This window comes from Schistocerca serialis, chromosome 9 (genome assembly GCF_023864345.2).
Source record: "Schistocerca serialis cubense isolate TAMUIC-IGC-003099 chromosome 9, iqSchSeri2.2, whole genome shotgun sequence".
NCBI lineage: Eukaryota > Metazoa > Arthropoda > Insecta > Orthoptera > Acrididae > Schistocerca > Schistocerca serialis.
The window spans coordinates 466660711-466687035 of record NC_064646.1 but is presented as its reverse complement, the minus strand read 5'-3'; the positions used below and the strand labels follow the sequence as shown (position 1 = coordinate 466687035).

Sequence of the window (26325 nt, the reverse complement as noted above, 5' to 3'; positions counted from 1 at the left end):
AACATTTTATTTCGGTTGTTCCAATGTTGTACACGTACCTTTGTGAACGTATCATTTCTGAGAACGCATGCTGTTACAGCGTGATTACCTGTAAATACCACATTGGTGCAATAAATGCTCAAAATGATGTTCGGCAACCTCAGTGCATTTGGCAATACGTGTAACGACATTCTTCTCAACACCGAGTAGTTCGCCTTCCGCAATGTTCGCACATGAATTGACAATGCGCTGACGCATGTTGTCAGGCGTTGTCGATGGATCACGATAGCAAATATGCAACTTTCCCCACAGAAAGAAACCCGGGGAAGTCAGATCCGGTGAACGTGCGGGCCATGGTATGGTGCTTCGACGACCAATCCACCTGTCATGAATTATGCTATTCAATACCGCTTCAACCGCACGCGAGCTATGTGCCGGACATCCATCATGTACATCGCCATTCTGTCATGTAGTGAAACATCTTGTAGTAAGATCGGTAGAACGTTACGCAGAAAATCATCATACATTGCACCATTTAGATTGACATCGATAACATGGGGGCCAATTATCCTTCCTCCCATAATGCCGCACCATAAATTAACCCGCCAAGGTCGCTGATGTTTCACTTGTCGCAGCCATCGTGGATTTTCCGTTGCCCAATAGTGCATATTATGCCGGTTTACGTTACCGCTGTTGGTTGGTGAATGACGCTTTGTTGCTAAATAGAACGAGTGCAAAAATCTGTCATCGTCACGTAATTTCTCTTGTGCCCAGTGGCAGAACTGTAGACGACGTTCAGAGTCGTCGCCATGCAATTCCTAGTGCATAGAAATATGGTACAGGTGCAATCGATGTTGATGTAGCATTCTCAACACCAATGTTTTTGAGATTCCCGATTCTCGCGCAATTTGTCTGCTACTGATTTGCGGATTAGCCGCGACAGCAGCTAAAACACCTACTTGGGCATCATCATTTGTTGCAGGTCGTGGTTGACGTTTCACATGTGGCTGGATACTTTCTGTTTTCTTAAATAACGTAACTATCCGGACACTTAGATGATGTCGTCCAGGATACCGAGCAGCATTAATACCACACGCCCGCTGGGCAATTTGATCACAATAGCCATACACCAACACGATATCGACCTTTTCCGCAATTGGTAAACGGTCTATTTTAACGCGGGTAATGTATCACGAAGCAAATACCGACCGCATATTACATGATACCACGTACTTATACGTTTGTAACTATGACAGCGCCATCTACCACAAAGCTAAAAATGTGGTCTAACCAAAACATTCATATTTCTTTACGTACTACACGAATATGTAATAAAAATGGGGGTTCCTATTTAAAAATACGCAGTTGATATCCGTTTGACCTATGGCAGCGTCATCTGGTTTCTCCCTCAAGCTAGATGAGTTTCGTTCTTTGTAGATTTTTCGTTTGACGCTTACTTCGTGAGATATTTGGTCCGGTCACGATCAATGGACTACCCTGTATATTACTTTGCAAGTCAAAATCCCTTTTCTCAGCACATACTAATTGTACAGGGACGAATGAGGTATCGTTAGAAAGGTTTTTCAACCCGCTTCTGACATTGAGTGATATCATGTGTCGATACCATCCTACTGATGTTTTAAAGTTGCCAACAGAATTGCAAGATTCCATCAATTTCCGTCAGACAGCAATAGCAGTCTTTTGGGATCTGGTGGACCCAATGGTGCGCTTATGCTGAGTCACACCTGCAGCAGCTCCGTCCCACAAGCGCCCTCTGCTGTCGTGGTATAAGATGTCCAGTGGCAGCAGTGCAGCCATTCGCACTCGGAGCCTCTTCACTGCGAGGTGGTATGCAGGTGCCACCTGGTCGCAGTCCAGACAGCCTCGTCCATGTTGCTATTGTACCAGATGGACTACCGAGCGAGGTGGCGCAGTGACTAGCACAATGGACTCGCATTCGGGAGGACGACGGTTCAATCCCGCGTCCGGCCGTCCTGATTTAGGTTTTCCGTGATTTCCCTAAATCACTCCAGGCAAATGCCGGGATGTTTCCTTTGAAAGGGCGCGGCCGACTTCCTTCCCCGTCCTTCCCTAATCCGATGAGACCGATGACCACGCTGTCTGGTCTCCTCCCCCAAACAACTAACCAACCAACCAGCTGGACTCTGTTTCTTGTTGCGTTATTTGTAATGAATTTTCATATGTTTGGAGAAATGGAAGTTAAAACTCTTCTATTTACTGTGTTAACTTGTTCACTAATCATATCTACTCCTGTCCAGATTTCCTACAACTCTGTAGCCGACCTCTCTATACAATTGTGTACGCCTGCCGGTGTGACCGAGCGGTTCTAGACGCTTCAGTCTGGAACCGCGCGACCGTTACGGTCGCAGGTTCGAATCCTGCCTCGGTCATGAATGTGAGTGATGTCCTTAGGATAGTTAGGTTTAAGTAGTTCTATGTTCTAGTGGACTGATGACCTCAGATGTTAAGTCCCATAGTGCTCAGAGCCATTTGAACCATTTGAACAACTGTGTACGAAGTCATACACAACACATTGAAGCCGGCCGCGGTGGTCTCGCGGTTCTAGGCGCGCAGTCCGGAACCGTGCGACTGCTACGGTCGCAGGTTCGAATCCTGCCTCGGGCATGGATGTGTGTGATGTCCTTAGGTTAGTTAGGTTTAAGTAGTTCTAAGTTCTAGGGGACTGATAACCACAGCAGTTGAGTCCCATAGTGCTCAGAGCCATTTTTTTGAACAACACATTGCATACCGATTTTTCCCCAACACTTCTAATTTGTGAAAGATTTTAACATCAAAGAGACATTTAACTATCATAGACAAAAGGTTATCATAGATGCCCAGCATCATTCCAGTATTTTGCGAAGCTTCTTGTTATTCACGAATAAGAGACTACCTTTCGTATTATCTTATTACAAATACACTTGTTACTTGTTTTAAATTACTTGTGAAATTGATACTTTGTATGCAGCTTTGTGATAGATAATACCTGTTACTACTGTGGTAGTTCTTAATATTTGTCCATTGTTGAAGTTGAATTTTCTAAACCAATATACACTACTGGACATTAAAATTGCTATACCAAGAACAAATGCAGATGATAAACGGGTATTCATTGGAAAAATGTATTATACTAGAACTGACATGTGATTAAATTTTCACGCAATTTGAGTGCATAGATCCTGAGAAATCAGTACCCATAACCTCTGTCCGTAATAATGGCATTGATACGCCTGGGCATTGAGTCAAACAAAGCTTGGATGGCGTGTACAGGTACAGTTGCCCATGCAGTTTCAACACGATACCACAGTTCATCAAGAGTAGTGACTGGCGTATTGTGACGAGCCAGTTGCTCGGCCACCATTGACCGGACGTTTTCAATTGGTGTGAGATGTGGAGAATGTGCTGGCCAGGGCAGCAGTCGAAAATTTTCTGTATCCAGAAAGGTCCGTACAGGACCTGCATCATGCGGTCGTGCATTATCCTGCTGAAATGTAGGTGTTTCGCAGGAATCGAATGAAGGGTAGAGCCACGGGTCGTAGCACATCTGAAATGAAATGTCTACTGTTCAAAGTGCCGTCAATGCGAAGATGAGGTGACCGAGACGTGTAACCAATGGCACCCCATACCATCGCGCCGGGTGATACGCCAGTATGACGATTACGAATACACGATTCCAACTTGCGTTCACCGCGATGTCGCCAAAAACGGATGCGAACATCATGATGCTGTAAACTGAACCCGGATTCATCGGAAAAAAATGACGTTTTGCCATTCGTGCACCAGGTTCGTCGTCGAGTACAGCATCGCAGGCGCTCCTGTCTGTGATGGAGCGTCAAGGGTAACCGCAGCCATGGTCTCCGAGCTGATAGTCCATGCTGCTGCAAACGTCGTCGAACTGTTCGTGCAGATGGTTGTTGTCTCACAAACGTCCCCATCTGTTGACTCAGGGATTGAGACGTGGTTGCACGATCCGTTTCAGCCATGCGGATAAGATGCCCGTCATCTCGACTGCTAGTGATACGAGGCCGTTGAGATACAGCACGGCGTTCCGTATTACCCTCCTGAAAGCACCGATTCCGTATTGTGTTAACAGTCATTGGATCTCGACTAACGCGAGCAGCAATGTCGCGATACGATAAACCGCAATCGCGATAGGCTACAGTCCGACCTTCATCAAAGTCGGAAACGTGGTGGTACGCATTTCTCCTCCTTAAACGAGGCATCACAACAACGTTTCACCAGGCAATGCCGGTCAACTGCTGTTTGTGTATGAGAAATCGGTTGGAAACGTTTCTCATGTCAGCACGTTGTAGGTGTCGCCACCGGCGTCAACCTTGTGTGAATGCTCTGAAAAGCTAATCATTTGCATATCACAGCATCTTCTTCCTGTCGGTTAAATTTCGCGTCTGTAACACGTCATCTTCGTGGTGTAGCAATTTTAATGGCAGATAGTGTATTTTTATCAAATATTATCAGCAGTACGGGCTCTAAAAACGGACACGGTAATTGTTGAAACGTAGCAGTTTAGTCTTATTCCTTCCGCTGACACCGTAATTCAAACAAAACATTATTAAGTGGTAACTTTTTTCGTTTGAAGAGCTGGAATGCAGTTCAAGAATTATTGTCTTTCGTTCGTACCGACATATTAGTCGTACTCTGCCGCGTAGATTTGCCGCACAATGAAGTCTCAAATTGAATTTTTTTACGTGGTTTCATACTTTTTGACACACTAAACGTTTTATAGGGCCCATCGTGTTCAGTAAAACGTTGTAGATCCTCCCACGCAGCATCAAGACAAGGTGGTGGCGAGGGCCTGCTTGCTGCCTGTGGCACGTCGAAATGCGCTGGCGGCCGGGCTGCGACTGGAAGCCGCGCTCGCTCCCTCCTCTCGCTCTGTTTACCTCTCTCTACTCCGCGCTACCTGCATCGGCTTTGGTGAACGGCCCTAGTATACGTGGACCGAGAAGGTATTAAGCAGGTGGTGATAATATTTTGGCACACAGTTGCGCATTGCTTACTCCTGCACAATACTTGGTCGCGAAAAAGAGAACGGAGGACAAATTAGAGGGATTGAAGCTCGTACTGGGACTGTTCTACCCACTCATCATTCGTGGCTGGAGAAGGGGAGGGGGGGGGGGGGAGAAGGTACCCCGGGCTGGCAGAGCCCAGCCCACTGCAGAGGCCCCCCCAGTGCGCACTTGGCAGCCGCGAGGCCGCACGCCAGCCGTTGTTCCGCTTGGCAGGCGCCCCTATATAGGCAAGCCCGCTCGGCTCGGCCCCCTCACACCTCTGCCGCCGCCATGGGCTTTGGTCCCGAGACACAGCAGCCGCAGTACGAGGGAGGTGAGTGCGCTCGTGCTGGCACAGCCTTTAGGCCCCCGTGAACGATCGAACATTTCACCGAAGCTAACTGTGCTTGCCAAGTATTGTACGGTGCAGTTTGGCGAGTTTGTCAAGCATACGTCGTGTTTGACGTCTTTGCGAGAATATTTGATTGACAGAAAGCTTGACGAGATGGCGGACGTTGTTTATGTCGGCGTATTGCCGCATACGTTTAGTGTAAATTGTTTTATAACAATTTGTCTCACTGTATCGTGAGTTTCTACTAATACGAAAACTACGATCAAATATAAAAACAAAATAGCAGTGACAATTGCCAAAGTGGTAGAGGTAGCACGTCTTTCCCAGCCATATATTACGCGTGGACAAAATTAGTATATTATGCATACGCAATCGGAAGGAAGGAAATAAAAAGAAATCTAAGTTCTCTGGTTCTTCCATGGACGAGGTGGGTTATATGATCCCACGTTGCTGCATTTTAGTGACCTGTCGTTGGAGGACCACGCAGAAGAGAGTAAATTTTCGCGTACTTGTGTATCCTGTCTCAGTGTGAAGGTGAAGTAAAGCTAAACAACTTATTAAACGTTTCACTGTCAAAAAATGGTTCAAATGGCTCTGAGCACTATGGGACTCAACTGCTGTGGTCATCAGTCCCCTAGAACTTAGAACTACTTAAACATAACTAACCTAAGGACATCACACACATCCATGCCCGAGGCAGGATTCGAACCTGCGACCGTAGCAGCAGCGCGGCTCCGGACTGGAGCGCCTAGAACCGCACGGCCACCGCGGCCGGCGTTTCACTGTCCATCCGCAGGAAGTTGAAGGTATAGTTGGTTCTGGTGAAATTGGTTCTGAATAAAATATTTCCATTAACAGGTTTCCAGTTGTACCGGGTGATCAAAAAGTCAGTATAAATTTGAAAACTAAATAAATCACGGAATAATGTAGATAGAGAGGTACAAATTGACATACATGCTTGGAATGACATGGGGTCTTATTACAACCGAAAAAGTACAAAAGTTCAAAAATGTCCGACAGATGCCACTTCATCTGATCAGAATAGCAATAATTAGCATACCAAAGTAAGACAAAGCAAAGATGATGTTCTTTACAGGAAATGCTCAATATGTCCACCATCATTCCTCAACAATAGCTGTAGTCGAGGAATAATGTTGTGAACAACACTGTAAAGCATTGTCAGGAGTTATGGTGAGGCATTGGCGTCGGATGTTGTCTTTCAGCATCCCTAGAGACGTCGGTCGATCACGATACACTTGCGACTTCAGGTAACCCCAAAGCCAATAATCGCCCGGACTGAGGTCTCGGGACCTGCGAGGCCAAGCATGACGAAAGTGGCGGCTGAGCACACGATCATCACCAAACGACGCTCCAAGAGATCCTTCACGCGTCTAGCAATATGGGGTGGAGCGCCATCCTGCATAAACATCGTACGTTCCAGCAGGTGTTTATCAGCCAGGCTGGGGATGATGCGATTCTCTAATATATCGGCGTACCTCTTACCCGTCACGGTAGCAGCTACTGACGTTTTGCTGCCCAGCGCCATCTGTCGGACATTTCGTGAAATTTCTTTCTTGGTTCTAATAAAACCCCATGTCATCACAAGCATGTGTGTCAATTTTTACCTCTCTATCTACATTATTCCGTGGTTTATTAAGTTTTCAAATTTATACTGACTTTTTGACCACCCGATATATTTCTCATTTTAAATCATTCCCTGGATCAGCGTCTTGTTTCCCTCTTCACTAAACACAGTGCCAGAGGCAACGTTAAGGGTACTTTATCTGCAATTGTAGCCATTCCCCCTGGTGCCGAAATACTGCAAAGACGAAAAGTGTCTGCTTCAAAAGTAAGTTTAAACTGACGAACTTTCTTAGTGCCAGTACGGGCTTGTCTGACACATCCGTGGCTAGATGAGGCCGAACTTGACAGGCAGTTTCCTCTTTTAGGAGGGACTTAATAATTTTTAAAAATTTTCATTCTCCATTCGAAGAAAGTTGATGTAATCATATGGTTCTGAGAGTTGTGCATATTTTCATGGGAAAAATCTATTTTCAGCCTTCCTCTGGTCCCGAGTCTTGTTTTTTTCTTCCTCTTCGATACAAGATGACTTGGACAGGATTTGTGATTGGTGTAAAGAATGACAACTAACTCTAAATATAGATAAATGTAAATTAATGCAGATGACTAGGAAAAAGAATCCTGTAATGTTTGAATACTCCATTAGTAGTGTAGCGCTTGACACAGTCACGTAGATTAAATATTTGAGCGTAACATTGCAGAGAGATATGAAGTGGGACAAGCATGTAATGGCAGTTGTGGGGAAGGCGGATGGTCGTCTTCGGTTCATTGGTAGAATTTTGGCAAGATGTGGTTCATCTGTAAAAGAGACCGCTTATAGAACGCTGGTGCGACCTATTCTTGAGTACTGCTCGAGCGTTTGGGATCCCTATCAAGTGGGGTTGAGGGAGGACATAGAAGCAATTCAGAGGCGGGCTGCTAGATTTGTTACTGGTGGGTTTGATCATCACGCGATTGTTACGGAAATGCTCCAGGAACTGGGATGGGAGTCTCTAGAGGAAAGGAGGCGCTCTTTTCGTGAATCGCTACTGAGGAAATTTAGAGAAACGGCATTTGAGGCTGACTGCAGTACAATTTTACTGCCGCCAACTTACATTTTGCGGAAAGACCACAAAGATAAGATAAGAGAGATTAGGGCTCGTACAGAGGCATATAGGCAGTCATTTTTCCCCCGTTCTGTTTGGGAGTGGAACAGGGAGAGAAGATGGTAGTTGTGGTACGAGGTACCCTCCGCCACGCACCGTATGGTGGATTGCGGAGTATGTATGTAGATGTAGATGTAAGCACAGTGTCGAAGTCAACACCAGGACTGCATTGTCTCCACTTGTGGTCGTTCTCACTACTCTCAAAACACAAACGAACAGGAAAAGCGCCTGCCCCAAAGTCATGCTAAACTGACACATTGTTTGAACATGTACGGGCTTGCTTGGCGAATTCTTAGCCAGATAAGAAGTATTTTGTCAGACACGCTTTTGTCGTTTACGGGGGCCTCTACGTGCAATCTACATTCTGTCTTGGCAGTTGCAACAGCAGTAACACTTGGAGGTACAAAATCGGAACCTATGGACTGGGATACACGGGAGCATGTTTTGCTTTCCACCAGTTTAATAGTCTCAGGTCGTTTCCGCAGAATTCTTTACGCTATGAACGAATTTTTACTGTGTGATAGTTCTTTGCGAGTACTTTCTGTAAGTCTATCTGTGAGAGCTGAGAGATCACCCTCCACGAGATTTTTCTGTCGTAGTTCTGTCGAAGGAAGATGTTGTGATGGACGACGGTCGGGCTGCAGTTGCACTTTCAACGGTTTCAGTGCCAAAGAAAAAACGTAAACAGTCGTGTTCGTGTTGGACAAGAGAACGGATTAGGGGGTGCGATGACCTCGGAGCATGCAAGAGTATTACTGTAAAGGCTGTGATGGAAAATCCACGACAATATCGAAATTTTACGAGAATTAATTCGTAGAAGATGGAAGAAATACTCTTTGTAATTGGACCCAATATTGCCAATGTAGATAATACAGTGCGTTTATAAATGAATATCGGGGTTTTAACGCTTAATAATATTTATTACATTAAACTTACAGTTATAAATGATATGTAAAATGAAAGAGCAGCTCAAACAATTTTACAAAGAACCTGTTCAATGTGAGCACCATTTGTGACACGGCACACATCAAGTCTATAGCCGAGCGCTGGATAGGCCGCACGGGGCCCAATGACAGGGCTTGCTTTGCATGGCCTCCACGTTCGCCCGACCTAACGCCGTACGATTTTTTTCTTTTGAGGCTTCATCAAGGATCGTGTGTACGTGCCTCCGCTAACAGCAGACCTCCCTGAATTAAGAAACCGGATTGAAGCAGCTGCTGCTACAATCACTGAAGACACCCTTATCAACATTTAGGAAGAACTCGGCCATAGACTTGACGTGTGCCGTGTGAAAAATGGTGCTCACATTGAACATTTATAAGGTTCTTGGTAAAACTGTATGAGTTGCTCTTTCATTTGACATATCGTTTATAACTGTAAGATTAATATAATAAATATCATAAAGTGTTAAAACCCCGATATTCATTTATAAACACCCTGTACTATACGAAAATCCATTACTGTTAAAGACAGACTGATTATGACACTAATATTTATAGCATCAGTCACATTCTTTCTCTTTAATATTTGGTAAGGTAACAATTACGATGAAATAACGTTGTACTACATTCATCTCAGTACACACGGACGTTCGAAGGCCAAACAGTGCCGATATTTGATAAATGAAGCATTTGCAGACGCACATTTACTTGAACGTTTTTACTAGTATTGACTTAAGGAAACACTCGTAACATCTGTTCTTTAGCAACCAACGTAATACCATAACGAATATATACCACTTCAAACAAAATTAAAGATACGACTGTATTGCTTAGAGCTAAAATTCGAATTTTCTGAGGTCCAAAACGATTGCTTTCAGACACGACTTGACGTGTTTCTCTATGTTAATTGATCTATGTTCTAAAACTACTTTTCTCGATTCCTTTAATCGTGGGCATTTTGTCAAGTTTCTTCTCCAGAGGTGTTAAATACTGCAACCATTTCGGCCAACAAATTTTCTTGTTATCCCATTTCTGTGGTAAAGTAACTGTACATTCCATAAAGCTGGTCATTCCTCGTACAAACTAATTAAATGCACGAATTCGTCCTGAGTCCACTTGCTGGCAGCTTTCTTCGTTACTTTTTTTGCTGGCACATCGCTGACATCGCTCACAGGGCGTACCCATCAAGACAGCAGTCTCAGCTGCTCTGACCGCCGTGCCACAGAGCGCCTCATAACCAATGTCCTGAATTAAATTCCAAGCTTCTCCGCAATGTCTTGTCAAGTCAGGGTACGGGACACTGTTAGCGGTGAGCCGTCCGTCGGGTGGGAACGTTGAGCTCGGCGGCCTCCTCGCTGCTGTTTGGGGAGAGTGCGCCGAGTGCCGGCTGCGGGTTTCACCCCCTCACTGCCCTCACCGCCGTCCAACACATCGACGGCACCGCACCACGCCACACCCACTACAGTCAGCTACGCTTAACAATTACACCTGCATCATACCCAACGCTCGTACTTCGTGAAGGAAAAGTGGCTAGGGATCGAAGTCTCTCCGTCCGAACAGACCTTGGGAGGTCCTACGGCACCGACCGGCCGCCGTGTCATCCTCGGTCCACTGGCGTCACTGGATGCGGATATGGAGGGGCAGATGGTCAGCACACCACTCTCCCGGCCGTATGTCAGTTTCCGAGACCGGAGCCGCTACTTCTCAATCGAGTAGCTCCTCAGTTTGCTTCACAAGGGCTGAATGTACCACGCTTGCCAACAACGCTCGGTAGACCGTATGGTCACCCATCCAAGTGCTAGCCCAGCCCGACAGCGCTTAACGTCGGTGATCTGACTAGAATCGGTGTTACCACTGCAGCAAGGCCGTTGCCGACTAGGTATAGGAAGGTTAGAAACACTTCCCAGTTCAGGTGACTGAAGCTGCTGTACAACATTGTTTCACTCTATTAACACATTGTATATTCCAAAGTAATGATTCGTAGACGCCTTCTCCCCATTTGTTACACATGCTGAAATATAAAAGAATTTTTAAAGTTTTTAAAAATGGTTTAAAAAATTGTATCATGTTATTCGGTTGACCCTAAAAACGAAGTTCCACGTTATTATGACAGGTCAGGTAACTGTGTTACACTTCGAAGTGACAGAGATTCGTGACACTATTTTTCAAAATAGTCACCACCTGTCGGTAAAAAACGCTCGGAAAGGCGAACCGATCGTTCGACAATAGAAACCTGCTCTTCGGTCACGGAGCCATTCGAGAACCGCTGTGTCAACATTGTCGTCGCAGGACAATCTCTTTTCTGCGACACATTCTTTCAGGTCGTGGAGAAAATGGAAATCGAAAAGACTGAAGCAAAGTTCGCAGTGTGCGTACCGTGTGGCTTTTTGTTTTGTCGTGTGCGAGAGCAGTCCCTCTGCTTAATTTACCATGTCTTTCGTTCCTTTTGGCGTTGCGTGGCAATGACAGTGCTGCGCAGTACGAATCGGCGTTAACGGTTACTCCCTTTGGGGTGTAGTGTGGCCCTGGTGTCGTCCCTTTTATATAAAGGGTGTTCGGAAGTTCCTGTTACAAACTTCTAGGAATTGCAGAGGGGAGTTAGTACATAATATTTGTAGAGCGCATGTTCGGAAACGTACTCTTTCCTCTCTACGACTGTTCTGATGTCTAACTCTTTCACCTCCGCTTGAGGAACTGAATTAGGCGTGACGTAATACAGTTATCAGGTAACAATTAGAAAAGAGACATAACGAAACATCCATTTATTACTTAAGCAGATTTGTCTGTATTAACACTTAAAAATTACGTGTTTGCATTGTTCCAAAACAAAAACGAACCCAGCGTACTAGAACAGTACTGATGCATTACAACAGCGGCTCGATGTGGCGACCTCCAACGTTGTTACAGACACTGTACCTACGAAGCATGTTCCGGCAGACACTGTGCATCCCACCCGCTGTCTCTCCAGTTTCCAGTGCACTGGACAGAACTCGTGCGAGCAGATCGTCTTCTGGCACTACTGGAGTCTCGTAAACTAAACTTGGCGTGCGACGCAACATGAGGTGACCGTCTGATGCAGTACGCGTCACTTTGTCTACCCTACTGCACACCAGGACAAGCTGCTCTGACACTTTCCAGCAGACGCGGACGTGCTACACCTGTCAACTGAAACCGTCGTAGAACGGAAGGAGCACGTTTCCGGAAATGGGTTTCTATTGAAAATATTATATACTCACTACCCTCTACAGATCCTAGAAATTTGCAACGGGAATTTCCGAACACACTGTATACTGTTTTGCTTGGGCGGTAGTAGAATATGCAGGAGGGTGGTAGAAACGAGCACCAGTACTACGAGTCATTTTGTTGCCGCTATGACAGAACGGATCGTTAGGTTAGAAAGTTGGGGAATGAGAACGCTATAAGATGTAGGCAGAGGTACTGCCAGCCGAGAAACAACAGACACTAGGACAAACTGAAGAAGTTAACATTATATCGAGTGTACCCACTCCTTCTATCGACTCTGCAATAGAAAACTGGATTTCGCCCTTTTCTGGCAAGGCAATGGAGCACAAAACCACATTACTCAAAGAAGTTCCAGGTGCAGTGGAACTGTGCGGTTGGTCTGAAGAAGTTTGCCTGCGTATGACCAATTTGACTTTGATTGGAGAAGCTATCGCATACGTGACTTGCCACGAGACCTTACGGTACGCGCACACATTCGAAGAAGTAGCTGAGGCGTTACAACAGTGGTACTGTAAGCAGAACAATACTCCGTTCTTCGTGGAGAGGTTCAGTACTTTGATGCAGAAGCATATTGAATCCGTTCAGTCTCTCCCGGATATGATGTGAAAGATCCCAACATTCACACGTACGTGCTAACACAGAATGAGGAAGTAAGTGTAGAACTACGCTGAGAAGCTGAAAATAGGGTTCTCGATGTACTCTCGCGCGGCATTCCTGCTGAAATGTTGCGTGAGGTTAGGATAGAGAATCCATCTTAGCCGCGGCTATCACGATTGTCAGCGCAGTTGGAAGAGACAGATGTAGCGACTAGGAGGCGTAGCGACCGCTGGTTGCTGGCCTCGGTGATAAATGCCACAGGCGTGTGCGTGGGGGCCATATCTAACAACACTTGTCTGCAGACGGAATATTACGAATGTGGCTAGTCGGTCGTATCTTCGTAAGGCACAGGAGTGTCAGAGTAGCAAACAGGGAAATAGGAATCAGAATAAAGTGTTCATTAAACGCAGACAGAAACATGTCAGCAGTTGAAAAACTTTTCTGATAAAGTGTAGCACTGCGCGAGTTCGTGCACAGATGGAATGCTGCTTGTGTAGTTTTGTTGGTGGCAAGGAAAATAGGTTTTTGGTAGATACAGCGTCACATGTATTAGTAGACGCGCCACTTCTCTTGGGTTGAAAGAGACCGTAGCCTCCACGTTACAGGTTATGCGGAGCCGGTAATAATGATACAAGATCATTGGGGACAACACTACTCAAGTGTAGCGCTGGAGTTAAGACTTTCGCCTAGCACATGGACGTGCTGCCACAAGTTGGTGAAGTGTGTTATGCAATTCTCCGACTTGGTTTCGTAACTAACCACCGCGCTAAAATCGACAGTTCGCAGCCTACAGCTGAGCTTGGAGGCCATTTTCGCTGCGTGATACCGCCGCAAGAGGCAATGGCACAGCACATACCTTTCATGAAGATGGTGCCATCTGCTCTGTGTACACACAAGCTGCACATGGGTTTCTATGATAACATACTGTCAGAACAGGAAAATTAGTTTCGGTTTCTGTAGGTAAGAACTAACCTCAGGGGATTGATCCACTTGAAACAGAGAACATTCGGATACAACACACTGTTTCGTATGCGGAAGCATAGCGTTCATAGCTAACGTGAGTAGGGAATGTATGGTTCTGGTTAGCCAAGACAGTTTCGGTACGGACGGTGCGAGTCTAACGAAGATATAGGTAGGTCATGCACTGACCACGGCTACATGCATACTGTCGAGGATTCTGCATTACAATACGAAGTGGCGTATCTACAGGACAGTGACTGGAGAACTATGGAATTACTGCTGTTACTTGCAACCCGAGTTATTCAACCCTGTACAGCCACGGGGAATAATGCTCCATGTTATAGGAAGTCGTATCGTATACCAAAGCAATTCCAGCCACTCATGGAAGAATTCATCTGCCGACAGCTGTCAGAAGCCGTCATAGAAGCCAGTGATTGTCGCTAACCGTCACATGTAGTCCTGGTTCTCAAAAATCAACAGGTCGCACCAAGAAATATCTCTTTTGTTATGGCTATAGATACTTGAAAGTTCGAAACATCACTGACATCTATCCACTACCTAATATGATGGAGGAACTTTATAATTTAAGTACATACAAGTATTTCACGATGACTCATTTGCAAGGCGGTTACCACTAGATGGAGGTAGTCCCAGAAGACAGCCGTAAAACAGTTTCTGCGGTCCGATGGTGGCATTTTCAATATTGCAGGCTGCCATCTGGGCTTAAAAATGCACCAGAGACACGTCAGAGATTGCTATATTGGTTTTTGCGTAGCTGAAAACCTAGAAAACTCGATGATGATACAGTTTTTTCAGAAGATATTAATGAACATGCAAAATGGTTGGAATAAGTATTAAGTAGACTACCAACAGTGCATCTTACGCTAAGTTTTGATGCAAGTAATTTGTACAAATTCAGGTTAAGTACTTGGGCCATATTGCTAGTGGAGGGGGTGTATGAGTCGATCCTTGTTTGGTGGCAGCAATTTCAACGCCTCAAAAAACGAAGAAATTACAGTCATGTCTGGACCTCTTAACCATTACCATAAATTCGTCAAAAATTTTGCACAAATCGCTCAACCACTAATCATTTGCTTAAAAGCGGTTTTATATTTCAATGGTCGCTAGAATATGAATCTGCATTTCAAGAATTGAAGAAGACGTTGATCGAAGACCTGATACTGGTTTCCCCCGATTTTGACAAGGAATTTGCTGTGGTGCTAGAAATAGTGCTCTTGGATGCATTCTCAGTCAGAACACAGTAAAGAGCACCCGGTAACGTATGCGTCTTAGCAGCATAAAAGAGCAGAATGCTACAAGAGACATGACAATATGACAGTGTACCTAGTACCCCCGAGTGCGCAGCAATTTCAGTTTTACAAATAGGGCTAGTCCTGTTGAATTTCACTGGTCATTACATACTACTTGCTAATGTAGTTGCAGTGATCTAATTAGTTAACTCAGAAAGTTTATTCATTGTGAAATATTATTAACTGAGGAGGTTAAAACAATATGACCTTACATTTTCAGTGAGCGGTAGGAAATACACTCCTGGAAATTGAAATAAGAACACCGTGAATTCATTGTCCCAGGAAGGGGAAACTTTATTGACACATTCCTGGGGTCAGATACATCACATGATCACACTGACAGAACCACAGGCACATAGACACAGGCAACAGAGCATGCACAATGTCGGCACTAGTACAGTGTATATCCACCTTTCGCAGCAATGCAGGCTGCTATTCTCCCATGGAGACGATCGTAGAGATGCTGGATGTAGTCCTGTGGAACGGCTTGCCATGCCATTTCCACCTGGCGCCTCAGTTGAACCAGCGTTCGTGCTGGACGTGCAGACCGCGTGAGACGACGCTTCATCCAGTCCCAAACATGCTCAATGGGGGACAGATCCGGAGATCTTGCTGGCCAGGGTAGTTGACTTACACCTTCCAGAGCACGTTGGGTGGCACGGGATACATGCGGACGTGCATTGTCCTGTTGGAACAGCAAGTTCCCTTGCCGGTCTAGGAATGGTAGAACGATGGGCTCGATGACGGTTTGGATGTACCGTGCACTATTCAGTGTCCCCTCGACGATCACCAGTGGTGTACGGCCAGTGTAGGAGATCGCTCCCCACACCATGATGCCGGGTGTTGGCCCTGTGTGCCTCGGTCGTATGCAGTCCTGATTGTGGCGCTCACCTGCACGGCGCCAAACACGCATACGACCATCATTGGCACCAAGGCAGAAGCGACTCTCATCGCTGAAGACGACACGTCTCCATTCGTCCCTCCATTCACGCCTGTCGCGACACCACTGGAGGCGGGCTGCACGATGTTGGGGCGTGAGCGGAAGACGGCCTAACGGTGTGCGGGACCGTAGCCCAGCTTCATGGAGACGGTTGCGAATGGTCCTCGCCGATACCCCAGGAGCAACAGTGTCCCTAATTTGCTGGGAAGTGGCGGTGCGGTCCCCTACGGCACTGCGTAGGATCCTACGGTCTTGGCGTGCATCCGTGCGTCGCTGCGGTCCGGTCCCAGGTCGACGGGCACGTGCACCTTCCGCCGACCACTGGCGACAAGATCGATGTACTGTGGAGACCTCACGCCCCACGTGTTGAGCAATTCGGCGGTACGTCCACCCGGCCTCCCGCATGCCCACTATACGCCCTCGCTCAAAGTCCGTCAACTGCACATACGGTTCACGTCCACGCTGTCGCGGCATGCTACCAGTGTTAAAGACTGCGATGGAGCTCCGTATGCCACGGCAAACTGGCTGACACTGACGGCGGCGGTGCACAAATGCTGCGCAGCTAGCGCCATTCGACGGCCAACACTGCTGTTCCTGGTGTGTCCGCTGTGCCGTGCGTGTGATCATTGCTTGTACAGCCCTCTCGCAGTGTCCGGAGCAAGTATGGTGGGTCTGACACACCGGTGTCAATGCGTTCTTTTTTCCATTTCCAGGAGTGTATATTTCGACATAATAAGGCTTGCTATTTGAATGACCGAGAGAGGTGGCGCAGTAATTAACACACTGTACTCGCATTCGGGAGGACGACGGTTCAAACCCGCGTCCTGCCATCCTAATTACGGTTTTCCGTATTTTCCTAAATCGCTTCAGACAAATACTGGAATGTTTCCTTCGGAAGGGGACGGCCGACTTCATTCCCTAAACCGATGGGACCGATGACCTTGCAGTTTGGTTCCCTCTCTCTAACCAACCAGGACTCGCATTCGGGAGGACGACGGTTCAATCCCGTCTCCGGCCATCCTGATTTAGGTTTTCCGTGATTTCCCTAAATCGTTTCAGGCAAATGCCGAGATGGTTCCTTTGAAAGGGCACGCCCGATTTCCTTCCACATCCTTCGGTAACCCGAGCTTGCGCTCCGTCTCTAATGACCTCGTTGTCGACGGGACGTTAAACACTAATCACCACCACCATCTAACCAACCAACCATTTGAAAGTATATACCGGGTGATCAAAAAGTTAGTATAAAATTTTACAACTTAATAAACTACGGAATAATGTAGATAGAGAGGTAAAAATTGACACACATGCTTGGAATGACATGGGGTTTTGTTAGAACAAAAAAAAATAAAACATCCCATATTGCTAGACGCGTGAAAGATCTCTTGCGCGCGTCGTTTGGTGATGATCGTGTGCTCAGCCGCCACTTTCGTCATGCTTGGCCTCCCAGGTCCCCAGACCTTTGTTGGGGTTACCTGGAGTCGCAAGTGTATCGTGATCGACCGCCATCTCTAGGAATGCTGAAAGACAACATCCGACGCCAATGCCTCACCATAACTCCGGACATGCTTTACAGTGCTGTTCACAACATTATTCCTCGACTGCAGCTATTGTTGAGGAATGATGGTGGACATATTGAGCATCTCCTGTAAAGAACATCATCTTTGCTTTGTCTTACTTTGTTATGCTAATTATTGCTATTCTGATCAGATGAAGCGCCATGTGTCGGACATTTTTTGAACATTTGTTTTTTTTTTTTTGGTTCTAATAAAACCCCATGTCATTCCAAGCATGTGTGGGTGAATTTGTACCTCTCTATCTACATTATTCCGTGATTTATTCAGTTTTCAAATTTATACTGACTTTTTGATCATCCAGTATATATCTCCAGCTTTTCCGTAAGGTACCTAAGACTGCATGAAACTAATTATCTTCCGAATTAATTATCATTGAAACTTTAGACCATTGCTTACTTCAATTAGAAACTATGTTAAAATTTCTGTTAGATTATGAAATTTGGCATTATGATTTAGTTCATATATTTTTATGGTCCATTTGACGTGCAGGATTTGTTAATTAACTCGCTAATTATAAAGTTCAATATTTTGAGGGTCGCAAAATATTTTATTTAAGTGGCTGCCTTCGATAATGAGTAGTGTAAAATGTATCGTTCGTAGATGAGACTATATATAGGCGTAGCACGTGTGAGATGAGGCAGTCAGCGGCAGAAGGTGCAGCGAGCAGCACGTGTGTCTCTTGTCGTGAGCAGTGTGCCGTAGTCCGGTAACGAACATTCTGAAATATTCGCATACACTGCTTACAGTTCGTTTTCTTTAATTCGTGACTTCTGAGACAGTTATTACTATTTAATTCCGAATGAGATCTTATTAGAGGAACGCAGTTTCTATTGAGTCCCGTGAACAATGACTGAGCAACAGGTCAGTGTTGACGGGTTTACTGATTATTTTTGTGCGGTATCTTAATTGTTTCGAGTTCCTTAAATGTGTACGAGGACAGTGACTTGGTGACCTGATAAGTAAATTCTTTTCCAGCACTGAGCTGTGTGATCACTGCATCAGGACAATTTAACCGTCTATGAACTACCGTATAGTAGGTAACAATTTGCTTTTCTTTAATTCGAACTTTAATTTTTTTAATTCGACCTGAAATTTAATTCGACCTGAAACTAGGCATATCAGTGATTACATTACACAAAGATTGTAACTAAAGTGGTTTTAACTCTGCCTCTGTAGAACTAACATCTTTCAGCCATTTAATAATTTTTTCATTATGTGGGGCGACAGTCATAATATACTTCTTTAAAGTCAGTACCGCCATTGCACTGTTTTTTATTTGCAGTGTTACATTTACACTATCATGGTTTCGGCTTTAAAGTGCCATTATCAATTGTTTTAATGTTATACAGTGCCTAAGATGGCATACTGTCGTATTTAAAATACGCAATGTGTCTAATAGTGTATTTTTAAATAGCACAGTATGCCATCTTAGGCATTAAAACACTTGATAATGGCCGAAATCATGATCGTGTAAATGTAACACTGCAAATAAAAAACAGTCTAATGGCGGTACTGACTTTAAAGAAATCTTGCAGCCAGTTTTGGAGCCACCACAGTTACCGAGCAGAACAGAAGGGTCTCATGCAGAAGGAAGCGAGTTTGTTCAAACCGGAACTCCAAGTACTAGTAATATCGCTCTCTGTGATTGCACAGATTGTGCACGCAACGAGGCTTCATCTGGAACAGGGCGAGCAACTGCATCCGGCTAACGATCTTCGTCAGCTGCGTCACACCCAAAACTCGTAATTCAGAAGAACTAGGGGGGGGGGGGGGCTTCGATCTGCGTCTTTTAATTCCTGCCACACCTCCCACTCGCCCACAGGTGAGCGGTCATGCTCAGTAGAGGCGGTAACTGGAGTGGTCCCGGAAGTGGAGCAGTCGGAGGATGCGAGGGACGTGCTGGAGGTACGGCGTACCCCCCCCCCCCCCCCCTGCTGTGGTGCAGCAGCCTCCAGCAGCGTGACTGGAGTCAGCACCGCTTGGGGCTGCAATCGACGGGTCACAAACTGAGCTCGCGTCTGAACGCAGCAACCATAGTGCCTGTCCGTACTAAAGACCGCGCAACTATAGACTGGACAGCAAAAAAAACCTCAGGACTGTAGCTACTGGGTTCAGAAGTACGCAATAAATTTAAGATTTTAGACTAAAATGCACACAGTAACTAAATCTATAAGTTCCTTGTAGCTATAAGAAGCTCATTACAACCCGGAAACGAAATCCTGGATTCTGACGCGCTACTGATGAAACAGAAGCTGCTGCCCGACTGCCGTGTTTGCCTATATACACTCTCTGCTAGGGGAGCCAGCCGCGCGGCCTCGCCTGCGTCCACTGTGTCTACCGCTCGCCTACGCCTACGCCTCCGCCTACGCCCCCCTGTGTGTTTGTGCCCGCAGGCCCGCTGCCGTGGTGCGGCGTGCTGCAGAGCCCGCAGCACCTGCTGTTCCAGCTGGCCAACGCCTGCTTCGTCATCTCCTACGCGGCGCCCAGCAGCCCCTACGGCGTGCTCTTCATGCACTCCGCGCTCATACTCGGTAAGTGTGCCTTTAATCAGCGTCCATCCAGTGGCGGGAGATGTAAACGCTACACCAACGGGTGGACATTCGTAAGAAACACACACTGTTTATAATATGCACCAAATTCACAACTCTGAAGATACGGCAATGAAATTCTGTACTACGTTTTACATGGAATTAACACAAGCGCTGTTGGCTCCTTAGATTATACAGGGTGGTCCATTGATCGTGACCGGGCCAAATATCTCACGAAATAAGTGTCAAACGAAAAAACGACAAAGAACGAAACTTGTCTAGTTTGAAGGGGGAAACCAGTTGGCGCTGTGGTTGTCCCGCTAGATGGCGCTGCCACAGGTCAAACGAATATCAGCTGCGTTTCTAAAAATAGGAACCCCCAATTTTTATTGCATATTCGTGTAGTACGTAAAGAACTATGAATGTTTTAGCTGGATCACTTTTTCGCTTTGTGATAGATGGCGCTGTAATAGTTACAAACGTATAAGTATGTGGTGTCACGTAACATTCCGTCAGTGCGGACGGCATTTGCTTCGTGATACATTACCCGTGTTAAAATGGACCGTTTGCCAATTGCGGAAAAGGTCGATATCATGTTGATGTATGGCTATTGTGATCAAAATGCCCAACGGGCGTGTGCTATCTATGCTGCTCGGTATCCTGGACGACAGCATCCAAGTGTCCCGACCGTTCTCCAGATAGTTACGTTATTTAAGGAAACATAAAGTATTCAGCCACATGTGAAACGTCAACCACGACCTGCAACAAATCATGATGCTCAAGTAGGTGTTTTAGCTGCTGTCGCGGCTAATCCGCACGTCAGTAGCAGACAAACGCGCGAGAATCGGGAATCTCAAAAACGTCGGTGTTGAGAATGCTACATCAACATCGATTGCACGCGTACCGTATTTCTATATACCAGGAATTGCATGGCGACGACTTTGAACGTCGTGTATTGTTCTGCCACTGGGCACAAGAGAAATTACGTGACGATGACAAATTTTTGCTTTCGTTCTATGTAGCAACAAAACGTCATTCACCAACCAACAGCGGTAACGTAAACCGGCATAATATGCACTATTGGGCAACGGAAAATCCACGGTGGCTGCGACAGGTGGAACATCAGCGACCTTGGCGGGTTTATGTATGGTGCGGCATTGTAGGAAGAAGGACAATTGGCCCCCATTTTATCGATGGCAATCTAAATGGTGCGATGTATGCTGATTTCCTACGTAATGTTCTATCGATGTTACTACAAGATGTTTCACTGCATGACAGAATGGCGATGTACTTCCAACACGACGGATGTCCGGCACGAAGCTCGCGTGCGGTTGAAGCAGTATTGAGTAGCATATTTCATGACAGCTGGATTGGTCGTCGAAGCACCGTACCATGGCCCGCACGTTCACCGGATCTGACGTCCCCGGATTTCTTTCCGTGGGGAAAGTTGAAGGATATTTCCTATCGTGATCCACCGACAACGCCTGACAACATGCGTCAGCGCATTTTCAATGCATGTGCGAACATTACGGAAGGCGAACTACTCGCTGTTGAGAGGAATTTCGTTACACCTATTGCCAAATGCAATAAGGTTGACGGACATCATTTTGAGCGTTTATTGCATTAATGTGGTATTTACAGGTAATCACGCTGTAACAGCATGCGTTCTCAGAAATGATAAGTTCACAAAGGTACATGTATCACATTGGAACAACCGAAATAAAATGTTTAAACGTACCTACGTTCTGTATTTTAATTTAAAAAACCTACCTGTTACCAACTGTTCGTCTAAAATTGTGAGCCATATGTTTGTGACTATTACAGCGCCATCTATTACAAAGGGAAAAAAGTGGACCAACTAAAACATTCATATTTCTGTACGTACTACACGAATATGTAATAAAAATGAGGGTCCCTATTTAAAAAAAAAAAAAAAAACGCAGTTGATATCCGTTTGACCTATGGCAGCGCCATCTAGCGGGCCAACCATAGCGCCATCTCGTTTCCCCCTTCAAGCTAGACAAGTTTCGTTCTTTGCAGTTTTTTCGTTTGACGCTTGTATCGTGAGATATTTGGCTCAGTCACTATCACTGGACCAACCACCCTGTATATATTTCACTCTGTTTATGGAATTTCAAAATTTTATTTTCAAGAAATAATATACGCACCTCTTTCTCAGAAAGTATTGGAGAGGTTCGCCCTGTTTAATCCCTTTGCATATAATAACCTTCTCTCACGAGTTTTTTTAAAAATATATCGAATAGTATAATTTTAATTATTTTTTAATTATTATTCCGCAAGTACAAGGGGCATTCAAATGAAACCTGGTCACTAGTGTAAAGTAACGGTAACGATTTTATTAGCTCAAAAATGTACTTATACACAGTACACATACTCAAAAATAGTCGCCAAAACTGTTGGAACATTTACCGAATTGCGACACTAGCCGGTCGATTCCATCCTTGAAGAATCTAGTAGTCTGCTGTCGGATCCTGGCCTGGATCCAGTCACACATTTCGTCGTCCGTTGCAAATCGATTTCCGCGCATAGCTTGTTTTAGAGGTCCAAACACATGAAAGTCACACGGTGAAGGGTCGGGACTGTATGGTGGATGTTCCAGTTTTTCCCCCCGAAACTGTTGCACTGCCGTCTTCACCGCATTGGCCGTGTGTGGGCGGGCATTATCGCTCAGGGGGATAACTTCATTGGACAACATGCCTCAGCGTTTCGATTTGATGGCTCGTCTGAGATACTGTACAGTACCTTGATAACGCTGAGCACTGATCGTGGTTCCCCGTTCCAGGATCTCGACAAGCAGTGGGCCAGACCTGGGGTGCACGGCGTTTGATTTCTTTGGAGTGGTGAAGTCGCATGTTTCCACAGCTTGCACTGACGCTTGCTTTCAGGTTCAAAATGGTAACACCATGTTTCGTCACCTGTGACAATAAGCGACAGAAAGCCGTATTCCTCCTCATGATAACGTTGCAGATGACTCAAATACAGCGCCATTCGGGTATTTCGCTGTTCGGCGGTCAGTTGGTGGGGAATCCACTGCGCACAGATTTTTCGAAAGTTCAAATGTTGATGCGCTATGGTTTGGTCGGTGCCCACGCTAATACCCAGTAATCGATAGATCTCGTCCACGGTGATTCTGCGGTTGTTCCTACTTACTCGCCTAAATCTTCGGTAGTGGACGACCTTCTCTTCGGCGTGAAACCACACTGGCGCTACGCAACATTAAACGGTGCACACGCGTCCGTCTCTCTACCAATAGATGGCGCCACCATACCCGCAGTTACGTGGTGCCACCTTACGTGTAAGGCAGAGGTAAACGCACTGACCAGGTTTCATTTGAATGAATCTCATATGACAAAATTCGTACAAAATTCCAAGCGCTTTGCAGCATATCTTAGCTTACATTCAGAATTTCAAAATTTATTCTTGTGACAACACTTACTGTTTTTGTAGAAATAAGTGTACAAAATGTCATAATTGCATCCTTCATTTACTCTGAGAAAAAAAGACGCTAAGTTCAGCCTAACTTTTTATCTTACGTCACCTCTTCAGAAGGCCCCAGATTTGTACTCAGGATCCTCTTCCCTTCTGTTTCTTGTTTTTTGCCTTCTTTTCTTTATCAGGTCTTCAACTGAGCTGAGAGGCGCTGTAAATCTATTTTTTTGATGTCTTGAGTGAAATTTCGTATCTTAAAGCCCATTGTCTCTAATAGCTTCATCCACTCTACATTCCCATCAACAAATACAAGAACATTATAAGAAGCTACTCTGATGACTGTGGCAAATGGCCGGTCGTTGTGGGCGAGCGGTTCTAGGCGCTTCAGTCCGGAACCGCGCAGCTGCTACGGTCGCCGGTTCGAATCCTGCCTCGGGCACGGATGTGTTTGATGTCCTTAGTTTAGTTAGGTTTAAGTAGTTCTAAGTCTAGGGGACTGATGACCTCAGATGTTAAGTCCCATACTACTCAGAGCCATTTGAACCATTTTGTGGCAAATAAAAATATGATTTTAGGGCTTCGTTTCCAAATGTGACATGTTTTAGAGACTTTAGAGACTTATTTGGGTTTTGCCATGAACACACATTTTTTTTTAGAAGTTTAAGATCGGCTAGAAACCTGTAAGTAGGCTATGACGGGAGACAATTTGGAAGGCTCTCCTTGTGAAAGGAGGCGTTGTTACTCCTCTGAGCTTGTAGATATTTAGACCAGCTAATGTGACACAGATGTTCATCTGTTGACACCATATGGAAATTTGTAGCCCATAGTGCACTTTTCGTGTCACTGACACGAGGTAGGTTCCGTATTATATAGCCTTGCCATAATACACTTGAAGAATGCGTAATGTCCTCTTTGTGCATCTGTTGTGTCCACCAAAGCTCTTTCCATCTTCCAACGGAACAGATATGCAGAAGATCTATAAAGCCAAAGAGTTCATATGCTTGTATTGAAGTATTGCTTCGAAACGTGGGTTTGGCAGGAAGGGCACGTCACCCACTTAATTATTTTTCAGGCATTTTCGGTGCGATTTCATTACTGAAACTTTTGTGACGTATAAGGGTTCTCTCAATAAATAAAAAAGCAAATCGAAAATTAACATGTTCGGTCAATTTCATCAACGTTCTCCTTTAATGAGTTAGGTGTAACAGCTGTCTAGAAATATTCAAATTTTTATCAATACAGAAACTGTGCATAATCTCAGAATAAAGAAGTGCGATGCCATTCTGCACTAAAATGAGTCTCTAAACATATAAGCTTGGGATTAAAAAAGCGTTGCTGTGTTTCTGGAAAATGCACTTCCACATTACGCCAACAATACACCTACAATACTGTGAGAAATACGCAAGTTTCTGTGCAACCACTTCTTAGGTTTGTAGAATGGAAGTTGTTTCTGATAAGCGTAGAGACAATGGAACCAGCAGTAGCTGGCCTTCTTCACAGACAGCTGGAACACATCCCACCACTCTCTGCCAAGTACTGTCCTCCTACGTTGCGTTCCCCAAACTACGGGCAGTATGTACAGTTGGAGAGTCACGATCATTCCCCGCAGGGTGGTTGTCGGTCAGACTGCACTTGCTACCTCAGATTCGATAACAATAATTGCTTCAGTTGGGACCGTTAACCTCCATACCTTCTCTCTGCCCTCTGTGCTGTAGGGTGCTGCACTGTCGCCGCGTCAGCGCCTGACCGGTAGGACTGTGGAACAGGCTGAAATGAGGCTCGATCAAAAACCGCACAATTTACCTCTGAGCCCACCCGCTTCTGTCCTTGTGTGTCTACCGCTCTCTGATCATCTACCCAATCCGACTCAACTGTATCTTGACATCAGTCAGGAACCAGCAGAGCTGTGTTCTTTGTTTTGCTTTAAGGGCACAAAAGCAACTAAGGTCATAAGCGCCCATGTCAGGACCTTAGAACACTAATTCGAAAAAGGAGTAAAAAACAGCTACACGTGAAGCCCAATCGATGGGAGGAAGGAGAGCTGAAAACAAGAACTTCTTCTTGCAAGTCAGCTAATATGCTGACATCCAACAATTTCCATATTAACAAGCATTCCGTTTTAATAGGGAACCCTGGAAGCGGTGCAAGTGAAAATGGGCTCCCTCGCAATTTGATGCGCCATTCCATACGTCGTGACTGTGTGTCATACATACGACAAAAGAATATAAAAATTGCAATGGCCGGAAAGAATGACTCGAATGAAGCCATGCTACGAAGGTGTGTAGCACAATGAATCAGAAACTAATCACATTAACACGTCACACCAGAATCACCATAGACAGGGGGAGCCAGCGAACCAGCAGGAAAGGTGCGTGCTTGGAGGAGTGATTCTGAACAATGGTTTGTGCAAAGAGAGCGCGAGATTGTTGAAAAACTCGCTTGACGCGACCATTAGTTCTAGACAAAAAAAATGAATAGGACCTTTCCTGTGGGAAATTTAATATAGTTTAATTTTGTACTGCGACACGTTTTCACTGGAGGATGAGGTTTTCGAGTTATTCAAGAAAAACGTACAAAAGTGATATTAAATGTCTTCTATCTCGGAAACCATTCGGAATAGGGCATACGGCCAAATGAAGCTCTTTGTTTAGAATCACTAATACTGTCCCCCCTCAAAGCAACTAGCAGATCAGTT

General features: G+C 45.4%; 1 protein-coding gene across 1 annotated transcript in view; it reads left to right on the top strand.

Annotated features, from left to right (window-relative positions):
- LOC126418747 (popeye domain-containing protein 3-like) overlaps positions 1 to 26325 on the top strand; it is a 291229-nt gene that overhangs the window by 153813 nt on the left and 111091 nt on the right. Inside the window, exon 3 of the mRNA XM_050085673.1 lies at positions 20046 to 20183. Within this exon, the coding sequence (XP_049941630.1) occupies positions 20046 to 20183 (138 nt within the window). The remainder of the gene's footprint in view (positions 1 to 20045; positions 20184 to 26325) is intronic.